At 46.7% G+C, this 17258-nt stretch overlaps 7 protein-coding genes across 7 annotated transcripts; 6 read left to right on the forward strand and 1 right to left on the reverse strand.

The window, feature by feature from the left end:
• Positions 1-979: 979 nt before the first annotated feature.
• DFJ58DRAFT_718847 (uncharacterized protein) lies at positions 980-3653 on the reverse strand (the record flags this gene model as incomplete). Its single annotated transcript, XM_041384537.1, has 7 exons — positions 980-1245; positions 1338-1847; positions 1899-2024; positions 2088-2905; positions 2949-3109; positions 3171-3464; positions 3513-3653. The coding sequence occupies 7 exons, from the start codon at positions 3651-3653 to the stop codon at positions 980-982; spliced, it is 2316 nt and encodes a 771-aa protein (XP_041237720.1).
• Positions 3654-4169: 516 nt separating this feature from the next.
• On the forward strand, positions 4170-5818 carry DFJ58DRAFT_846384 (uncharacterized protein; the record flags this gene model as incomplete). The annotated part of the gene is made up of 5 exons (XM_041393299.1): positions 4170-4560; positions 4611-5042; positions 5226-5295; positions 5394-5442; positions 5489-5818. 5 exons carry the CDS (start codon positions 4170-4172, stop codon positions 5816-5818), a joined length of 1272 nt encoding a protein of 423 aa, XP_041237721.1.
• A 4896-nt stretch (positions 5819-10714) lies between these two features.
• On the forward strand, positions 10715-11284 carry DFJ58DRAFT_718849 (uncharacterized protein; the record flags this gene model as incomplete). The annotated part of the gene is made up of 3 exons (XM_041384538.1): positions 10715-10889; positions 10916-11202; positions 11237-11284. The coding sequence occupies 3 exons, from the start codon at positions 10715-10717 to the stop codon at positions 11282-11284; spliced, it is 510 nt and encodes a 169-aa protein (XP_041237722.1).
• Positions 11285-12492: 1208 nt separating this feature from the next.
• On the forward strand, positions 12493-12840 carry DFJ58DRAFT_639890 (uncharacterized protein; the record flags this gene model as incomplete). Its single annotated transcript, XM_041381329.1, has 1 exon — positions 12493-12840. A coding segment is annotated over one exon (348 nt), but the record flags the coding sequence as incomplete, so codon positions are not given.
• Positions 12841-14145: 1305 nt separating this feature from the next.
• Positions 14146-14604, forward strand: DFJ58DRAFT_641546 (uncharacterized protein; the record flags this gene model as incomplete). The annotated part of the gene is made up of 1 exon (XM_041381354.1): positions 14146-14604. A coding segment is annotated over one exon (459 nt), but the record flags the coding sequence as incomplete, so codon positions are not given.
• A 340-nt stretch (positions 14605-14944) lies between these two features.
• DFJ58DRAFT_668807 (uncharacterized protein) lies at positions 14945-15442 on the forward strand (the record flags this gene model as incomplete). Its single annotated transcript, XM_041382736.1, has 1 exon — positions 14945-15442. One exon carries the CDS (start codon positions 14945-14947, stop codon positions 15440-15442), a length of 498 nt encoding a protein of 165 aa, XP_041237725.1.
• Positions 15443-16697: 1255 nt separating this feature from the next.
• On the forward strand, positions 16698-16919 carry DFJ58DRAFT_643105 (uncharacterized protein; the record flags this gene model as incomplete). The annotated part of the gene is made up of 1 exon (XM_041381376.1): positions 16698-16919. A coding segment is annotated over one exon (222 nt), but the record flags the coding sequence as incomplete, so codon positions are not given.
• Between the last annotated feature and the right edge of the window lie 339 nt (positions 16920-17258).

Raw genomic sequence — 17258 nt, forward strand, 5'->3', positions numbered from 1 at the left:
GCACTAGATAGAGCGGACATGCACTAATGCTCCTATAGACACATTGCTGGTAGTTCTGATAGTGCTATAAGCGCGGGAATAGCGTCAGATAAGTCGTGGGAGCATGAATAGTGCTGCAGGAATGTGCGTGCATAGTGCAGGAAAGTGCGGAATAGCGTCGGACAAGGGTTATGGCTGAGACAAGTGAAGACTGCTGATAGGGGAGTAGTGAATGATATGAGGGATAACTTTGGTCCACCTATTGAAGGCTTATGCAGGTATACATGCCTAGCACCAATATGATTGTCACACCGAGGTCGGACTGTCTGCACCAGACCTTACACTCCTCAATATCAGTCCAGAGATTGCAGCTGCGGGGGGTGGATATGGGCCCGAGAGGTACGAGAAAGAAGAAATCATAAAGGCGTGAGGCGGGTATTTGATAAAATTAGTCAGGCAGTGCAGGAAGAGGGTGAGGGCCAGTTGTGGAAGATGGTGTTCGAACATTCAATTATCTATCAGCAGGCGATGCTATGCCACTATGGGAAACAGCTCTAATCCTGGCCGGGATACCCAAGGTGGGAGCTGGCCACACCGCATTGTAGAATACCACAACCCTACGGGTACCCCTGGACCCATTATTTCTTTATTGTTTTACCACGGAGTCTCATCCTTCACTATTGCTTTCAGTAAGTATGATACATCTACAACTTTAGCTGCTCATTGAGCGCTCAGTTTGGGATAGTCCAGGGATTGATTACGGACTCAATTTTTTTTGGAAAGATTGCACTTCCCGAAGCATGTAATGATCCAAAGAACCAATTCACTGTCCAGCAAGATGAAGATACCAGATTATCGAGTTATCAGGTTATCAAGAGCCAGATCAGTCATAAGATATGATCATACCTAGGGATAAGATTGAAGATTGTAGATACAAAACATGACTACACAAAATAATATGGTACAGCTAGACAAAATCTGCATGTAATGTGTGGTACCACTATTTATTGGAGAATGCATTGAGATAAAAATTATCATAGTGTTCGAGAGATGTTGTGGATGAAACAGAGCGATCCATCATTGTTCCATAGATGGGTATCAATTCTACTGCATGTGTAACATCGATAAGCTGTACTATCTTCCTGATCCTTGTGCGACTTGGAGAACGATCAGATGCAGGATAAAATGAATGTCGAACTCGGTACATGGCAATGTGCAGCTCAGGGGTGCAGCTATTTCGAATTGCTGAACATACAGAAGAGGTTCCTTGACCTCTCCCAGTAGCTGCGACCCTTGTGGCGACAATGCGAAAACCATTCGAACTTGAACGATGCACGGTACTAAAGCCAGATCAGTACGCGGAATTGAGCAAAAACTTGAAAACTTACAGGACTTTGGGTGAGCATCTGTAGGTTGAAGGAGAATGATATCACAGTTTCCAAATGGATAAGTATCATATGGTGGATAGGCTTGAACTTGCTGGCTTGGCGTGATGTTGCATGGACGAAGTTGGGAATGAAGCTGGAGCCTAAATTTGTACCAAGCTTTAAGCAGGTGACTGTGATACAGCGAGTTTTGACCTGATACACCGTCGAGATACTGTGAAAGGACATTTGGAAAATCTGTGAGATGATAATGTTGGGCGAGAGCGGCAGCTGAACGATCAGCAAGATCGTGAGCGATGGTAATGTGAATGGCGGCATTAGCCTCGTCAGAAAGGAGGCCTTTGAGAAAGTGATTGCAAACGGGGCGAATTGCCTGAAAGCGATGCATTTCCTGTGGCGCAACGCGCGCTATCCAACTAAAGGTAGGATCCATATTGACGACTTCGTTGAACTCGTCGTCCATGACATTGATGAGAGATATCCCTCATTCACGCAGGAGGGCGTACAGGTCAAATTGTCTCATCACATCCTCACGGTTAATGATATTGACGATCTGCTGTGTGAATGTGCCTCGTTGGTGACTTGTTTGTTGGAAAGCCGTCTTGCAATGTGTAATCAGCAGCCACTCGCTGACATCCGCAGAATGTTGTATAAGGGCACCTGATTGTCAGATCGGATGAGCGAATGAATTGAAAGATTCGAGTTTGGGGATTTGAAAGTGACTGATAGGGCCCGAAGTTCCCATGCGAGCCTCCGCCTCTAAGATAAAGTGTTTGTAGGCGTGGAATTCATTCAGGGAGGACACCATACTGTCAATGGAGGAGCGGGTAAAAGTAGGAGCCTGTGCTTTGTATATGAAGTTGATCAGAGTGCGGATAGCACGGGCGAATTCATCAGATGTCACACCCGCAATAGTGGGGACAAGTGTTCGCTGAATATCACGATGCTCGTGTCCGGCCATCTGGTTCACATGAGACACACCATCGTGGAAATGGCATGTACCAACCCGTTTATGCTGGCTGTGGAACCTAGCATCGAGCTCGCTGGGGCCTATCACCTCCTTGCACCACTTCAGCAGGTGGTCAAAAAAAAACTTATGGCACGCATGCAGTATCTCTGGGACAAGGAAGATTGAAGGGTCTGCGCGCCCCCAGTTGCACCAATATGGCTGGTGGACACCACTGAGGAAATGTTGCTTGGCCAGCTCCTGAAATTCCCAGACCTTCCAGGGATCCGTGATTTTGCAAAGTTCGTGTAGTTTCTGTAGTGTATCTGAGCCACGACGAGGGGGGTATGCGATGCCATCGCTGAACTGTGCCTGCATGGCTAAAGTTGTCGGTGAAGCGTTTTTTGAGACACACGCGATCATGGTTTGCTCGGGAAGATCAGCGATATGGGTGGCAAGTGGTGTGAATGCGTAACACTGACAACCCATGGGGTCTACCATGAATTTGCCCACCCCAGCAGTGACATTCAGATTCTGCAAGACCAGATCCATACACTTATGCCAGACGCGCACTTCCAATAACCCAGAGAATTCACTATTCACTACATATTCCTAGGCCCGGAATGTAGGCGATTCACGCCCATGCGTGCAATGTGGCCTTCATGCGTATTTCAGAGTGGATGTTGCCAATAGTAAGGAATGTTGGGTGCATCTCGAGTGAGCCCGTCTGTCGGGTGACTGGTGTCTTATCGGATGTGAGAATAATGGGCCCGATAGTTGCGCCAACAGGCAATTGATCCTAGTAGAAACCAGTTTGATTAACAAACAATGTTAGTGCAGTACGGATGAAAGGTGCTTACTTGAATTTCGGATGCCTGTTCACAAGACATCCACTCTCCATACTTGTGCTCACCATTGTCGTTTATCTCATAAGGATTGTATTCCATATGGTTGGCGAAGATTGGATTGCCGAAAATATGGTGCACAACTTCTAGGGCATCTCGCCAAATGAGATTCACGTGGTGGGTAGTTGTATATCCGTCAGTATGGATGGGCGTACACTTCCATCTGGGGGTCACTGGTAGTACATCCATGAAAGTGAAGAGTTGTTTTGCGTTCTTGAAGGATAACGGCTTTCTAGTCTCTGAAACCACCTGGAAGAACATCATTAGCACAGTTCATGTAAATTAGTTCAAACAGACCCAGAGAAGCTTCAAGAACCGAGTGATCTGCCCCTGGTTAAAGTTGTCGCATAGAAACTTTGCAAGTTCCCACTCTGCTCTATCTGAAAATGGGTAATATACACTGTGTTCCCGCATCACCTCAAAATTGTCTTGTTTCATTCGTTCGAAAGTATTGGGCTCTCCAAGCCCATGGATGTAACCCGATTTGGGATGAAATTGCCCTTGTCGCAGCTGGTCCTCTGATGTTTGGGGGACACGGAAAGCAACTGGAGGAGGAATGAGACACCGATAACATCCTGGATAGAGGGCCTTATAATGAGCACATTCGATTTTAAGAGTTAAAAATTCGCACCTGGATCATCAGAAAGGTGAGCACAAATATCATCTGCGGTGTCAAAATCATTAGAACAGATAGGGCATTTGACTGATTTGTTGACACTATGTACTTGTTAATCCGATTGAATCCAGAGTAAGCAGCACTTACTTGATGCCACTGAATTGATCAGTGGGGTGACTATTAGGACTAGGTGAATCGTTTGGGTTCATAGCTGCAGCACTAGTACGAGTGTGCACGCCTTCAAACAATCTTCAAAAATTCTCTAAGTCTTTCAACATCCGAAGTCAGTGCCCAGCTCACCACTCATGCTATCATCAACAGTCAATCGTAGCCAAACTATGGCCGCAACTACGAGTCAGTTACCCATGAGGGGACCATCTAAAACTCTTTCAAACTGTTCCTCTAGCCCTGCAAGTTCTCACACTTGCGTCGAACTGTCGTCCTCTTTCCACAAAGACAAAGCGGGTGTCAAATCCGAACACATTATGGATGTCTTTAGTTCTCCCAAAACACACTATATTCCATCATCTCCTCATGAATTCACCTTTCCAGAAACTCCTTCTCGTTCTCGAGAGATGAGCACTAGATCTCCCCTAACATCCCCCACCAAACCAAGGTTTCACCCATATGTAAAATCCAGGGGAACTGCAGCTGCCACAACTCAGTTTGCATTGGATTCCCTGCAAGGCCTGACTGCCAAAGAACTGAACCCAGGCTGCTACATTGATGGTAAGTAATATCATTCCTAAATGTCTCAAATGTCTCAAACGTCTCATAAGTCGCACAGGCTAAGGAGGTTTTCACGTGTGGTCTTGCGAACCTGCCAGATGACATGCTATGTGAAGGCGCAATGGCACAATATGCCACTTGTGAGGTAGCTAGACAGGAACTCATCACGGCGACATGGAAAGTTGAAGCAAGCACCCGCTGGTCAAAATTCCTTGCCAGTGCTTCAAAGCACTTAAAAACGCAACATGACTACTGCAAGACTGATCTTGAGATCTGGGAACAAGCATGCACTAATTGCGGGCTGAAAGATCTCTTCAATGACAAAGCCTTCTATGAACATTCAACTTCTCAAGGGACTCTGACATTGGCATTCCTGCAGGAACAAGCTCGCCTATTGAAGGAGTATGTCGAGGAACGAGGGGCAGATATAGGTGGTGGCCATTCAGAAGGTAGCTGTTCAGGCGGTAGTGACTATGAACCAAGTGAGTATGACAGCCCTTCTTTTCACAATGATGGTATTATTTCGGAAGTTTGACTGTAGTAAGCATGATTTGTCGCATATTGTTTTCATTTCCAGAAGCTGTTATATTACATATAATCCCTTGCAGCATGTTGTTTTTGACGTGTGCATTACATGTACATACTGTATTGAGTGGGTGATACAGTGAATTTGTCTCGAATCAATTATCATTTTTGTCCATCTGATCATCATACATTTGTGCCTGCATCCCATTGGTGAGTACATTTTGGGTAACATACATGTGGCTAATTCTTGAACTTTATCATGTACCACACCAGTGCCCTTGTCTGCAATCTCTATCATGCCGCTAAAGTCCACCCAAGGCAAGAAATCCACGATGGAAGAAACCACAAAACTCTAGGGTATGAATTTTTTGTAGCTTTAGAACAGTACTAATCTAATCAACAGCAAATCCGCAAACCAGCGAGAAGAAGCAACAAGAACCCTTGCCTGAACGCTGATGACAGCCAAGTCGGACGCACAGTAGAGCAAACAGAGCAGCCAGAGTTGGGGTGCAATGATACATTATCAGTTTTGCACGAGGAAGAGATGCTGGACTCTGAGTTTGATGACTTTGACGATGCAGTATCACAACACGAGCCGCCACAAAGCCTGATCCATCATGAGCCCCTGTACAACAACCATCATCCTGAGGAATACACATCAGTGTACCACCCTCCATTCCCGCAGCACGAGCCTCAGATGCTTGTGCCACCCTTCCAGCCTCAACACATCTAACACCTTGAAATGAACCAAGTTCCTTTCCAATGTCCATTTGCACCTCAGACGCCATTCCCTCCGATGAACCAGGCTCCTTACCAGCCTCCATACGCACATCAAACGGACAATTCATTTCATCAGCACAGGCCTAATCTAAACTGGATGCCATCTCTGCAATACACCATGACCACAGAGGAACTCTTCTTAAGTTGCTCCGTCAACAAACCGCTTCCTCCTACTGTGCGTGGTGTGGACCACCTCAGCAGACACCTGCGGGACCCAGAGGCACAATCTATACGTCCATCGCCATATGCCCTCCCAGGGCTGTGGAAAGTGACTGTATTTGGCCCCCATCGTCAGGACGAGCATTACCATGGTGAATGGCAGAATACAGGTGTTGTTCATGTGCGTTCAAACATCTCTACACTATCACTCGCCTTATTTTTAGCTAGGCTGGAAGCAGTAAAGAAGTCGCTCAGAAATGCCCCACAGTAAAAGATCTACCACCACGCCCATTGCCCCCTTTAAATGTATCTGTTGCTAGTGCGCAACATGGCGCACCACCACATCCACATCCACATCCACATCCACATCCACATCCACATCCACAACCTACTCAGTCTCATAACGATGGCAGTTCAGATCCTCATCTCAATCTCCCTCAGCAGGAAGCACAAACCACTCAGGCTGATCCCCCCCCCCATTCCTATACCTGCTGAGCGAGTCGATGAGGTCAGTGCTAGTGCGAAGTCGAAGATGCGACGAGCCGTGCTGTCAACAAATGGTATGCCGACTAACAACAAGAATACCACCATGGCGCGTGCTGCATTAGCAGAAGCTATTGCAAGCACTCTGAACCTTCCGCTAGGCCAATATTACTTCCCAGACACAGAGACACTCATAACTTCGCTCACAAAAATCACTGGCACTGTCCGAACAGTCGTGAAAGCTGCTGCGTGTATTATTGCACAGCACAAGTATGAGCTTGGACTCAATATATGGGATATGTCGTCAGGAAGTTGCTCACAAACTACAGATCATGCCCGCACTCACGACACACCTGCAATGTTTGTTCACCTCTGCGAACATAGTAGGTCATTTCGCTCGTGGTGGGCTGTACTGACCAGTGACAATTAACCAGACACTCGACGGTATTTTACAATCTGTCACTGTGCTCAAGCATGATGGACTGGTTAGTCTCGTCATTGAGATCTTGTGGGCCCACAGGTTTTATAAAGACATTGATTTTGATGATCTGACAGCGCTGGATGGTGTTATCGCTCTTGCAGGCGCAGCGCTGTGCTTGGCGCTTATGGAGTACAAGGCTGGTACATACAAATGTGTTGAATTTTCAACAGCAAAATCGGGTGATACTTACCGGAGCATTCTTACATACATTTCGAACAAGATATACCCAGTGCATTTCAAGGCATTGAAGGCAAAGATCAAGGAACACGGGGAAGCCAGGCTGGGTTTGTAGTACTATAGATGCATACATAATGATATCGATGATGATTGTGTACTATCTTTGATTGTGATAAGGCAATGATCAGTGATAATCTTTCTTTTATCTGAAAATCTATGATCAATCTCATCTCTGTCGTTTTAGTGAGTTTTACCTCACTGTCATATACCATATATCCGGTTACAGATCCGATGATCCGGATCTCAGATCCGATCCAGATCCGATGAACATATCCGTCGTCCGGTCCACAGATCCGCTTTGATTCTTATTTCATTTCCTGTTCATATAACTCTAACTAATCGTTCATCTCCTTTCGGTATTCCTGTACACCGGTATACCGGTTATCCTTTACTTCCGCTTTGCTTACTGATCCGCTACACTTACGAATCCGCTTTTACTTGTACTTCATTCCCGGTTCATGATTCGTGATCCATCCGACTTACCAATACGCTCCACTTAGACTTTGCTTATACTTTCGTACATAGCCTCGCACCTTTGCTTATTGATCACTCCGTTAGCTATCCGTAGTATATAAACCTTTGTATATGCGCTGTAGTAGATCAGTTCGAATATCATCTTAGATTGCATTCATTCCGTCTGGACTCTAAGTCCCTCCGTTATCCGTCCGGACTTGAGTACACTACTCTTGTCTACTCCGAGACTTAGGATAGATTCCTATAGTCTACATATCTGCCTCTGTCTTCGGACAGTCCTCACCTGTTAGTTTCTAGTCCGGATCCGATCCGGATTAGCCATTACTCTATACGTTCGATATCCGGAAGTCTTAACAGATCCGTTGCAATACTTATCCGTTGCAATACAAGACTTATCCGTTACAATACTTATCCGCCTCACTAGACGCGATACTTTAGCTCTCTGAAATAAGGGGCAAGACTCGGGAAAGGGGCACAGCGCACGAGCTGAGGCCGAAGCCCTTCGGATCTGATACTACTTGAGTACGGTCTTAACACTCACCTTGCATGATCTCCACCAATCGGCAAGCTGCATCACTGAGTCGTAAGTGTTCATAACACATCAAACTTCTTACACTACTAAGCGAGAACTTGGGTGTTTTACAGATGCTACCGCTTGTTTGACATTCACGGCACGAATAGTCGCATCCCAGGGCTTATTGTGTCCTCCTGAGCATAAAGCTATGTGTTGGATTGCTCTATGAGCGTCTTGAGGCTCTCTGCATGAGCAACGGTGTTTCATATTAGCTTCATATCTCATCTAGTCCAATTTCCTAGGCGCTCGATACAAGATCGGTCCAAGAATCCGTGCACTCAAAGTGCCACAGGTCCATATCCCCGACTCTATGAAGTAGGGAGGGTTCTGTCAGATCCAAACATCCAGGCACCTGTATTTTCATGTGCGCGTGAAAACATTTCCTTTTTCTGCAAGTGGACCACAAGCCTAGACACCCTCGGGCATTTGTGGCCGTCGTGCTTTCTGATGCTGACATTGTATGTTATCCATTTGTCTTTGTTTTTGCCTGAAGCTGTTACTCGTCAATCATTGAAACAATGAATATCTGCCAATCAATATTGATTTTCGACTGTCCAATTTCATGGTGGTTTGCCTCTCTCCCTTGACTATCTTCCTTCAACTTCCGCCTTGCACTTGAGTCTACTTTCTATCATGTCTCAGATGCCTTGTCCTGCCAAGCCTGGCCCATGTAACTGTTGTCCGCCTTCAACTGCCTAGCCTGGCCCACGTACCTGTTGTTGTCTCACATAACTTCTCCTGCCAAGCTGCTGGCACGTACCTGTCAGGTTTTGCACTTGAAATACCGCCAGTTCTGCATCCTTCTTGCTTTCGTCTTGTGAATGAACCCCCCGCCCTGGTAAGCTTGTCCTCTGTCGTGATGTCCTTTTCAGTTTGACACACCTCTTCCTTCTTCAGGTGCTGTTCACATGTCATCGCAGTTTATGTGCAATATTGCGTGCACACACGCTCGTGTTCTTGATGTTGCAGATTGTCCACCCCATGATGTTGATCACCTTACCCAATCATACCCTCTGTTTTATGACCTGCTGTACTACCCACAGTATCATTCTGCCTGTTTGGTAATGCGGCCAGTTTTTGTAATTGGTTGCAATCATTGCTCGCCTTGCACAGATGCACTTGTTACTGTTGCACTCAGCCTCCAACACGTATCACTGTTACCACTCTTTCTGCTGATGTTCAGGTTCAATTCGACGACCATGTGATGACTTTCACTCGAGCAAATTTTGAGATTTCAGTGTACACGCACTGCACAGTGTTTGCACAGTTTAGCACCCATCATCCTGATCGGGTGGAACAATCTGGAGTGTTGTCTTGTGGCCACACTGAACGCTGATCTGCCTTGGCTTTCGCATCCCATCACTGATTATGAAGTACCACTCAATTTATTATCCACTCCCATTCTTCGTGTGGCAGCACAGCGCATTGGGTGCAAGGGATCTGAGGCCCGGTGCAAAGATAACAGCGTTCAGTATGTATTACGACATTTTGCACAATCTTGTACTAAGCTATCAGCTGCGCCCGATGAACACCTCTGTCATAATGCAGTCAAACTTCCTCCTAATTCTTTGAGAACAAGAGCCACATTGATTGCGGCTGAGTTTCATGATGACTATGGTGCAGATGTTGCAGCTGCTTTGCGTTCTCTCGCGTTCATTCTGGCATCTGTTCATGCACCCGTTACCCCTCTGTTTGTAGCCAATTCACCCATGTGGGTGGACACCCCTCTTGATGACCTCACTTGTCGCCTTGAGTGCCTTTCTCGAGATGACGTGCACACATCTATTCGTCGCTTACCCCACCAATACCATTCATTGTATAACACACAGTCGCATCGAAAATCGTGCAATGCTCTCGCGAATTGCGTCCATCTGCGCACACATTATTTACGTCAACTTGCTGACAATGCATTGGGTGAGCTATATTTAAGGGCTTGTCCGTTTCCCAGTTCCCCATTGCTTACACGTCACACAGTGTTGATTACTGTCTTAGAGTATGAATTTGGCACAACTGTCATTCAGTGCTTAGGACAAGAAGTTGAGTCGGTCTCTTCAAGGCGTAAAGTCGCTCATGCTGAAGTCAAACTGTCTGTCCTAGCTGATGCTCGTGAAGACCGTGCTGTGCACAAACAACTGTGGCCTAGCCCTGTTTCTGACGATGTTGTCTTTCAGCGGCTGAACCAGTACATGGCCGCTTCAATGTGGACAGAGTCCCCTGTTTGTGCTGTCTGTTCCCAATACGACAAACACGCAGTGAAGCACTCACTTCATGGTGATTTAACTACTCTTCATCTTGAGATCTTATGTATTTCTGACCCTTATGTGATCCAGAAATGTGTAGTTCAGTCCCTTTCAGCTTGTTTTTTGTACGGCAATGAATTGATTGACGTCCTGACTTTGGATAAGTGTGGCTTGGTGTTCCAAGGCTCTGAGGCTGTATCCATGTTTGTGTGTCCTTCATGCCAGACATTGCTCGCACAAGACAAACTTCCCGCCTTTGCGCTTGCCAATTGCCTGTATTGCGGAGCCCTTCCTGAGAGATTTCAAGATCTCACCTGGCTGGAGGAGAAAGTGTATGCTATTTACTCGATCACAGCTCACATCACGTGTCTTTTCAGTCTTCTGATCTGTCTCAGCCAAAAGTGTTTCATGGCAACACCTGTGCACATGACATGAATGTGATGTCTATTGCTTCTGTCTTGCCATGCACTCCCGTGGACATCAATGGGTTCTTGAGTGTCATGTTCATTGGACCTGACACATTTGATCCCAAGCGCATGGGCACACTGTTCCATGTACGAAAACACAACATCTGGTCCTTTTTGGTGTGGCTGAAGGCACACAATCATTTATATGCAGACATCCGGTTAGACAAAGCTGTAATGGAGCAGTATCCCTTAGACAGCACTATTCCTGGCCTCCATGATCGGGTGGTTGTAGATCATGACCTCAACCCTCGCGCAGTATTTGCATCTGAGACCACTGGTTTTAGGCCACATCTGGCCACACTAATGTATGAGACCGACAGCTCGCATGCGCAATCTGTCAGCAAAGAACTTGCCCCTGTGTTAATAGAGAAGATGGGTGTATCTGACCCGGAGTGTGACAAGATGAGCGGTCGAGCATTTACAGCCTCTGCCTTGAGGAACTTGTTGCCCACTGACAAAACATGTACCTCCCCAGATCTCGCCCTGCAGCGTGGTGAAGCTCCTGTGCCTGAATATCACAACACCCCTCTTTTTCCGGGCATGTACCCTACGTTGTTTCCATATGGTGTGGGAGGCTTTGAGGATTCAGCTCGCAGTACACCGTTGTCCTTCAATCGTCAGGTGAAGTACTTTCTGAATATCTCTGATCGACACTTTCAGTTACCACGAGACTTTCATGTTTGTGGTCCTCAACATGCTCCAGCGACGCCATGCCCATCTGCAGACATCGTTTGTTGTGCCCAAATCTAACTTTGACACTGTTGCATGGAACCTCACGAGTGTGTCTAGCACTGTCCTCCAACGTCTGGTCTCTTGCTTGGAACAGGAATGGAAACTGTCTGCTCTTACTGTAGAAGAGCAAAATGTGTTCAAACTCCTGTGGCAAGTTAACACCATGTCTGCTCGCATTCCTGGTTCCAAAGCGGCCAAAGTTTATGTTTGCAATGAGATTCGCAACTATTATGTGTATTTTGGTTTGCCTCACATGTTCTTCACATTCAATCCTAGTGCTGCTCATAGCCCTATCTTCCAGGTGACGTATGGTGACCAAACTGTTGATCTGTCATCGCACTTTCCTCGCATGCCTACCAGTCGCACTCATGCACTTTGCCTTGCTCACGATCCAGTCACAGCTGCTGAATTTTATGAATTTTCTTTCAAGTGTCTCTTTCAATACTTACTTGGGTGTGATTTTGCAGAAGGACGGTCTATCCCACAGGGCGGCATCTTGGGTCATATACGTGCTTTTTATGGTACACCAGAATTTACCAAACGTGGTGTTCTTCATGGACATAATCTCATATGGCTTGTGGGAGGACTTAATCCGTCAGAACTCCACACCTGCCTTAGGGGCATGCCTGATTTTCAGCACCGTTTTTCCCATTCTTTGAGTCTGCAATCCACCACCATTTCCCTGACATTGATGAAGTCGTTGAGAGTGATTTTGAACCATGTATCCAACGTCCTCCACCTCCTCCATCTGTAGTGAACAGAAATCAAGCCGAGGTTGACGAGTGGCGTCGAGTGTTTGCATCTGAAATCAAGAAATGTGGAGAAGTCCTTCAATGCCATCAATGTCGCTCGGTGTGCCATAAGTATGGCAATGAAACTCGTTGTCGATTTTTGTTTCCGCACAAAATAGTGGACAGTTCCTATTTTGATCCTGATACAAACTCTGTGGTACTCATGTGCCAAGATGGCAATGTGAACTATTTTAATCCATACATCCTCGTCTATTGTCGGCACAACCACAATATCAAATGTATTTTGTCTGGCAAGGGTGCCAAAGCCGCTATGTTCTACATTTCTGACTATATTACCAAGATGGACATCAAGACTTACGAGGTGTTGTCATTGTTGTCTCGCGCTGTCGCTCGTATCCCTGATCAAGTCTCGTGTTTGGGTCGTGTCATTGACCACAGCAAAACTTTGCTTCATAAATGTCTTTCACAGTTCAATCATCAGCAGCAGGTACATGCTCAGCAAGCCGCAAGATATATTCAAGGTTTCGAGGATAGCACCAGTTTGCACAAGACTGTGCCCATGCTGACCTCTTTGTTGATTGCCTATGTGAAGGAAAATTTTATCCGCCAAGATAAGTTAGTTCCGGAGGCAGATGACAACGATGAGATTGAACCGGTTCACCTGCAGATTTCCACAGATCACAACGGGAAATTGGTGGAGGCGAACCAAGTCCATCATTATATTTATCGAGCCGACACATTGGAGGACATGACCTTCTACGACTTTTGTCATTGTGTTCGTGTTGATCCTATCAGTAAAAGTGCGAATGTGAAGAATACGTATGAGACACGGCTTGGCGTCCACAGGAGGCATCCATTAAAAATTGGCCATCCGTCACACGACACTCATGAGTTGATTGAGTATATGAATGAAGAACGTGGAGATGGGCATCGGGAGCTTATCCCTCATGTTGTTGGATTATCCATACCTCGTCCTTCCGATGCTACTGCTTGGGCTCTATTTGCCCTTGCCTACTTTAAGCCCTTCAGCATCTGTTGTCCATTACTGGGTCCTGAAGAGACAGTGATTCATACTTACCAGGCTTATACCTTCTCCACACACAGTCACAGAGTCATGACCAATTGGGAAGCAGTGCATGAATGTGATGATGAGTGTGATGCAGACCGACTCCGTAAACAAGCCAAGCTTACAGCTGAGAGCAAAGTGTTAACTTCATCCTTCAGACTTAGTAATAATGATGATGAGGTTGAAATCGATGTGTCATACGGTCTCTCATGCCGTCCCGAGGATGACTTTGTTATCAATCAAATGGTGCTTCTGTTGCAGCAATGTCAATGGTTGACCCACACTGACAAAATTGATAAAGAGCTCACACAAAATATCCATGAACCATCACCCTCAGAGGACAAATTGGCTGCACTGGGCATTACATTAAGTGCCCACCTTAAAAAGTGGCGACACAAGGTGAGCAAACAAGAGACTGCCATTGTGGGTGCACGACACAATGCTCTCAATCCAGAAAGCCAACAGTTGTATAATGTGCCTTCAGAGAATGAGGACATCAAGCAGTTAGTGTTCACCCATCTTTCTCCTTGTCAGCTTCCCAGCGAAAGCAATGGTGTGCGGGAGGAAGCTCGACCCTTGTTAAGCCCAAAGGAAGTGATCGAGGCCATGGGGAACGAGTTCAGCCTCAACGATAAACAATGGATAGCCTTCAGGATGATTTCTGAATTCTTTGTTGCGAAATATGTCGACAAGACAGTGGCTGAAGATCAGCAGTTGCGAATGCTTATGACTGGACCCGGAGGGACTGGAAAGACACATGTAGTCAAGGCAGTGCAACAGGTCATGCAACATTATGGCTGTGCGCACCTGATTCGTTTTCTGGCCCCGACAGGTTCCGCTGCAGCGCTAATTGACAACATGATGGTCCACAAAGGCCTTGGTATCAAGATCAAATCCAAGAACAGAGGGAAAGGAAACCGAGATCCCGGGACGGGCACAGAAGATTATTCCGTGTTCATCAGTGTGACAAACCGTTCACAGCTGTGGGATGAGTGGAAGAATGTAGAATTCTTGCTCCTCGACGAAGTGTCATTAGTGGGACTTCAGCTATTAGTGGACATCAACCATGCACTTCATTTTGCAAAAAAAAAAACCCATCTTTGGTTCGGAGGAGTGATGATCATCTTCTCTGGTGATTTCTTCCAGTTTCCTCCGGTGGGAGGAAGCGCATTGTACACCCCAATCTCCTCCTATGCCGGCCAAAACGACTCCGAGATTCAGAAGAGGCTAGGAAGGCTCGCATGGAAGTCTCTCAATGCTGTCATCAACCTGACAGAGCAGCAGTGGATGAAGAGTGACCCGGAGTATGGAGCAGCCATGTGCCAGCCTTCGCGAGCGAGAGTGCACAAACGAAGATGTAGACTTGTTCAACTCTAGACTTATAAAGTCGGCCGCATTTCCTGCAGGAGTGGACATGGGAGCAGATGATAATCTGGAGGCAGCAGCAATTGTGACAATAAATGCCCTACGCGAGGTGCTCAATGCCCATCAAGCTGAATCTGCATGTCCCAGCCACAAGGACCTCATTGTCTGCGCTGCATTGGACAAAGCAAGCCAAGACCTTACACACCTTGAACGTGCTGACCTCCTCCAGCTCAATGTTACAGCATTGAAGTTGACAACACCTCTGCCGAAGTATGTTGCACTTTTTGAAGGCATGCCAGTTATTTTGCGCAGCCAGAACCTGTCAACAGAATTGGGTGTGACTAATGGCACTCAAGGAATAGTCCAGAAAATCTTCACCGATGTTTGTCCTACAGGGTTCATGTATGCCACTTGTGTGTTGGTGGAATTCCCGCACAGCAAAGTTCAATTAAGTGAACTGCCGAAGGGCTATTACCCCATTGTACTGTCGACATGGTCATTCACAACCTCTCTTGCACACACCACCGGCCAAAGCGAGAAGATTTGAATCACACGGCACCAAGTCTCAATCCAACCAGCCTTTGCTGTGACCGGCCACTCTGCACAAGGAAAGACCCTCCTGCGTGTACTTGTGAACCTTCATGAAGGAGGTTTTTCTGCCTATGTCGCTGCGTCCCGTGCATGTGGCCGTGATGGTCTCTGCATCACCCAACGAGTATCGTTGGGCCAACTAAACAAGTGTGTTCCGTGCGATTTAGCTGCGGAAGTAAAGTGTTTCCAAGCGCTAGAACATAACACACTGGTCCGACTAGGAATGGCCAAGGGTCCACCCATCCCAGTGCCTGATGCCGAAGGTGAAAACAGCCTTGCACAGGTGCCAATTGTAGTGAACTATGAAGAGGTGGATGAGGAGAAGAAGAGAAAGAAACAGCCTGCGGATGATTCACCGGATGCCGAGCACAACTCCAAAGGCATGCTAGTCGCCGAGGCTGAGACTGCTCCTGCTGGTGTATCCATAAAGGCACAGTTTTGACTTCACCGATCGTACCTTGTCTAACAAAGTTCTTGTCCAAAAGGGACCTCCGATCAAACGACATTGTACGTCGCACAATACAAATGCATATTTACCTGTTACCCAACTCATCAGCAAAACACCTCCTGCAGTATATGCACCTACTGCTGGATGCAGGTGGTCTGCATCCAACTGGTCCTGCGCATATGATAGCATTTTTATGGTCTTCTGCTACATGTACGCTCATGCTGATGAAAACTGGAGGTCAAAATGGGCGCAGTCCAATTCCCTGTGCAGCACTTTGGGATCTTCATTCGAGTTCATATTGGAATCTGACACCAACCGCTTCTCAACAGATCTCTTTGATTGTTCAAGGGATGGTTTATGAGACTCGTTATCAACATACGATGATGTGCTATTCCCTCGTGAGGGTGCTTGCACAACCTCTGTCGTTGCCATTCTCCAACTGTTGTGTGAAGTCGCTGATCCACTCCTGCAGATGGGCCCAACGTCTTCTTCAAGCTTCGCTCACACCATCAGTTTACTGAACTTTGGGCTCCCTCGTTATTGCGTCGCTGTTCGGAATCAGGATGCAATACAAGTGCATATGCCACTCCAGCTGTGGTTGGACCTTTGGCTACAGAGGCAATTGCAAAGGCTGGATCGTGTCCATGGTGCCGTAGACAGGAACGAACACTCATTATCACAACAACATACCATCAGCCTGCATGATCCCCCACCCATACTCTTCTTCAAAGTTAATCCTTCGGATCTTGGTGCCATCGTCCCCTCAGAATCGCTTGTCATGCCATGCGAAAAGGGTGAAGTATCATATAGCCTCAAAGGAGTGTTATACTCCAGCCAGCAACACTTTTCTGCACACCTCATCAACGATGAGACTGTGTGGAAATACGACGGTCAACAAAATAACGGAAGTCCGCAGGAAGAGAATACATCTGCGACAGACATGAGGAATCTGTCAGGGCGCCCTGCAATTGTGTACATCTATGCATGTCAATAGGTCAAAGTCATGGACCTGTAAGTGCCATGCAGTCGTACACCACGAAACTCGCTGTGACAATCATATTGGCACTAGGCATGTATACCTGCATAAGCCTTCAATAGGTGGACCAAAGTTATCCCTCATATCATTCACTACTCCCCTATCAGCAGTCTTCACTTGTCTCAGCCATGACCCTTGTCCGACGCTATTCCGCACTTTCCTGCACTATGCGCGCACATTCCTGCAGCGCTATTCATGCTCCCACGACTTATCCGACGCTATTCCCGCGCTTATAGCGCTATCAGAACTACCAGCAATGTGCCTATAGGAGCATTAGCGCTTGTCCGC

The sequence above is a fragment of the Suillus subalutaceus genome (assembly GCF_016647625.1).
Source record: "Suillus subalutaceus strain FC151 chromosome Unknown DFJ58scaffold_170, whole genome shotgun sequence".
Taxonomy (NCBI): domain Eukaryota; kingdom Fungi; phylum Basidiomycota; class Agaricomycetes; order Boletales; family Suillaceae; genus Suillus; species Suillus subalutaceus.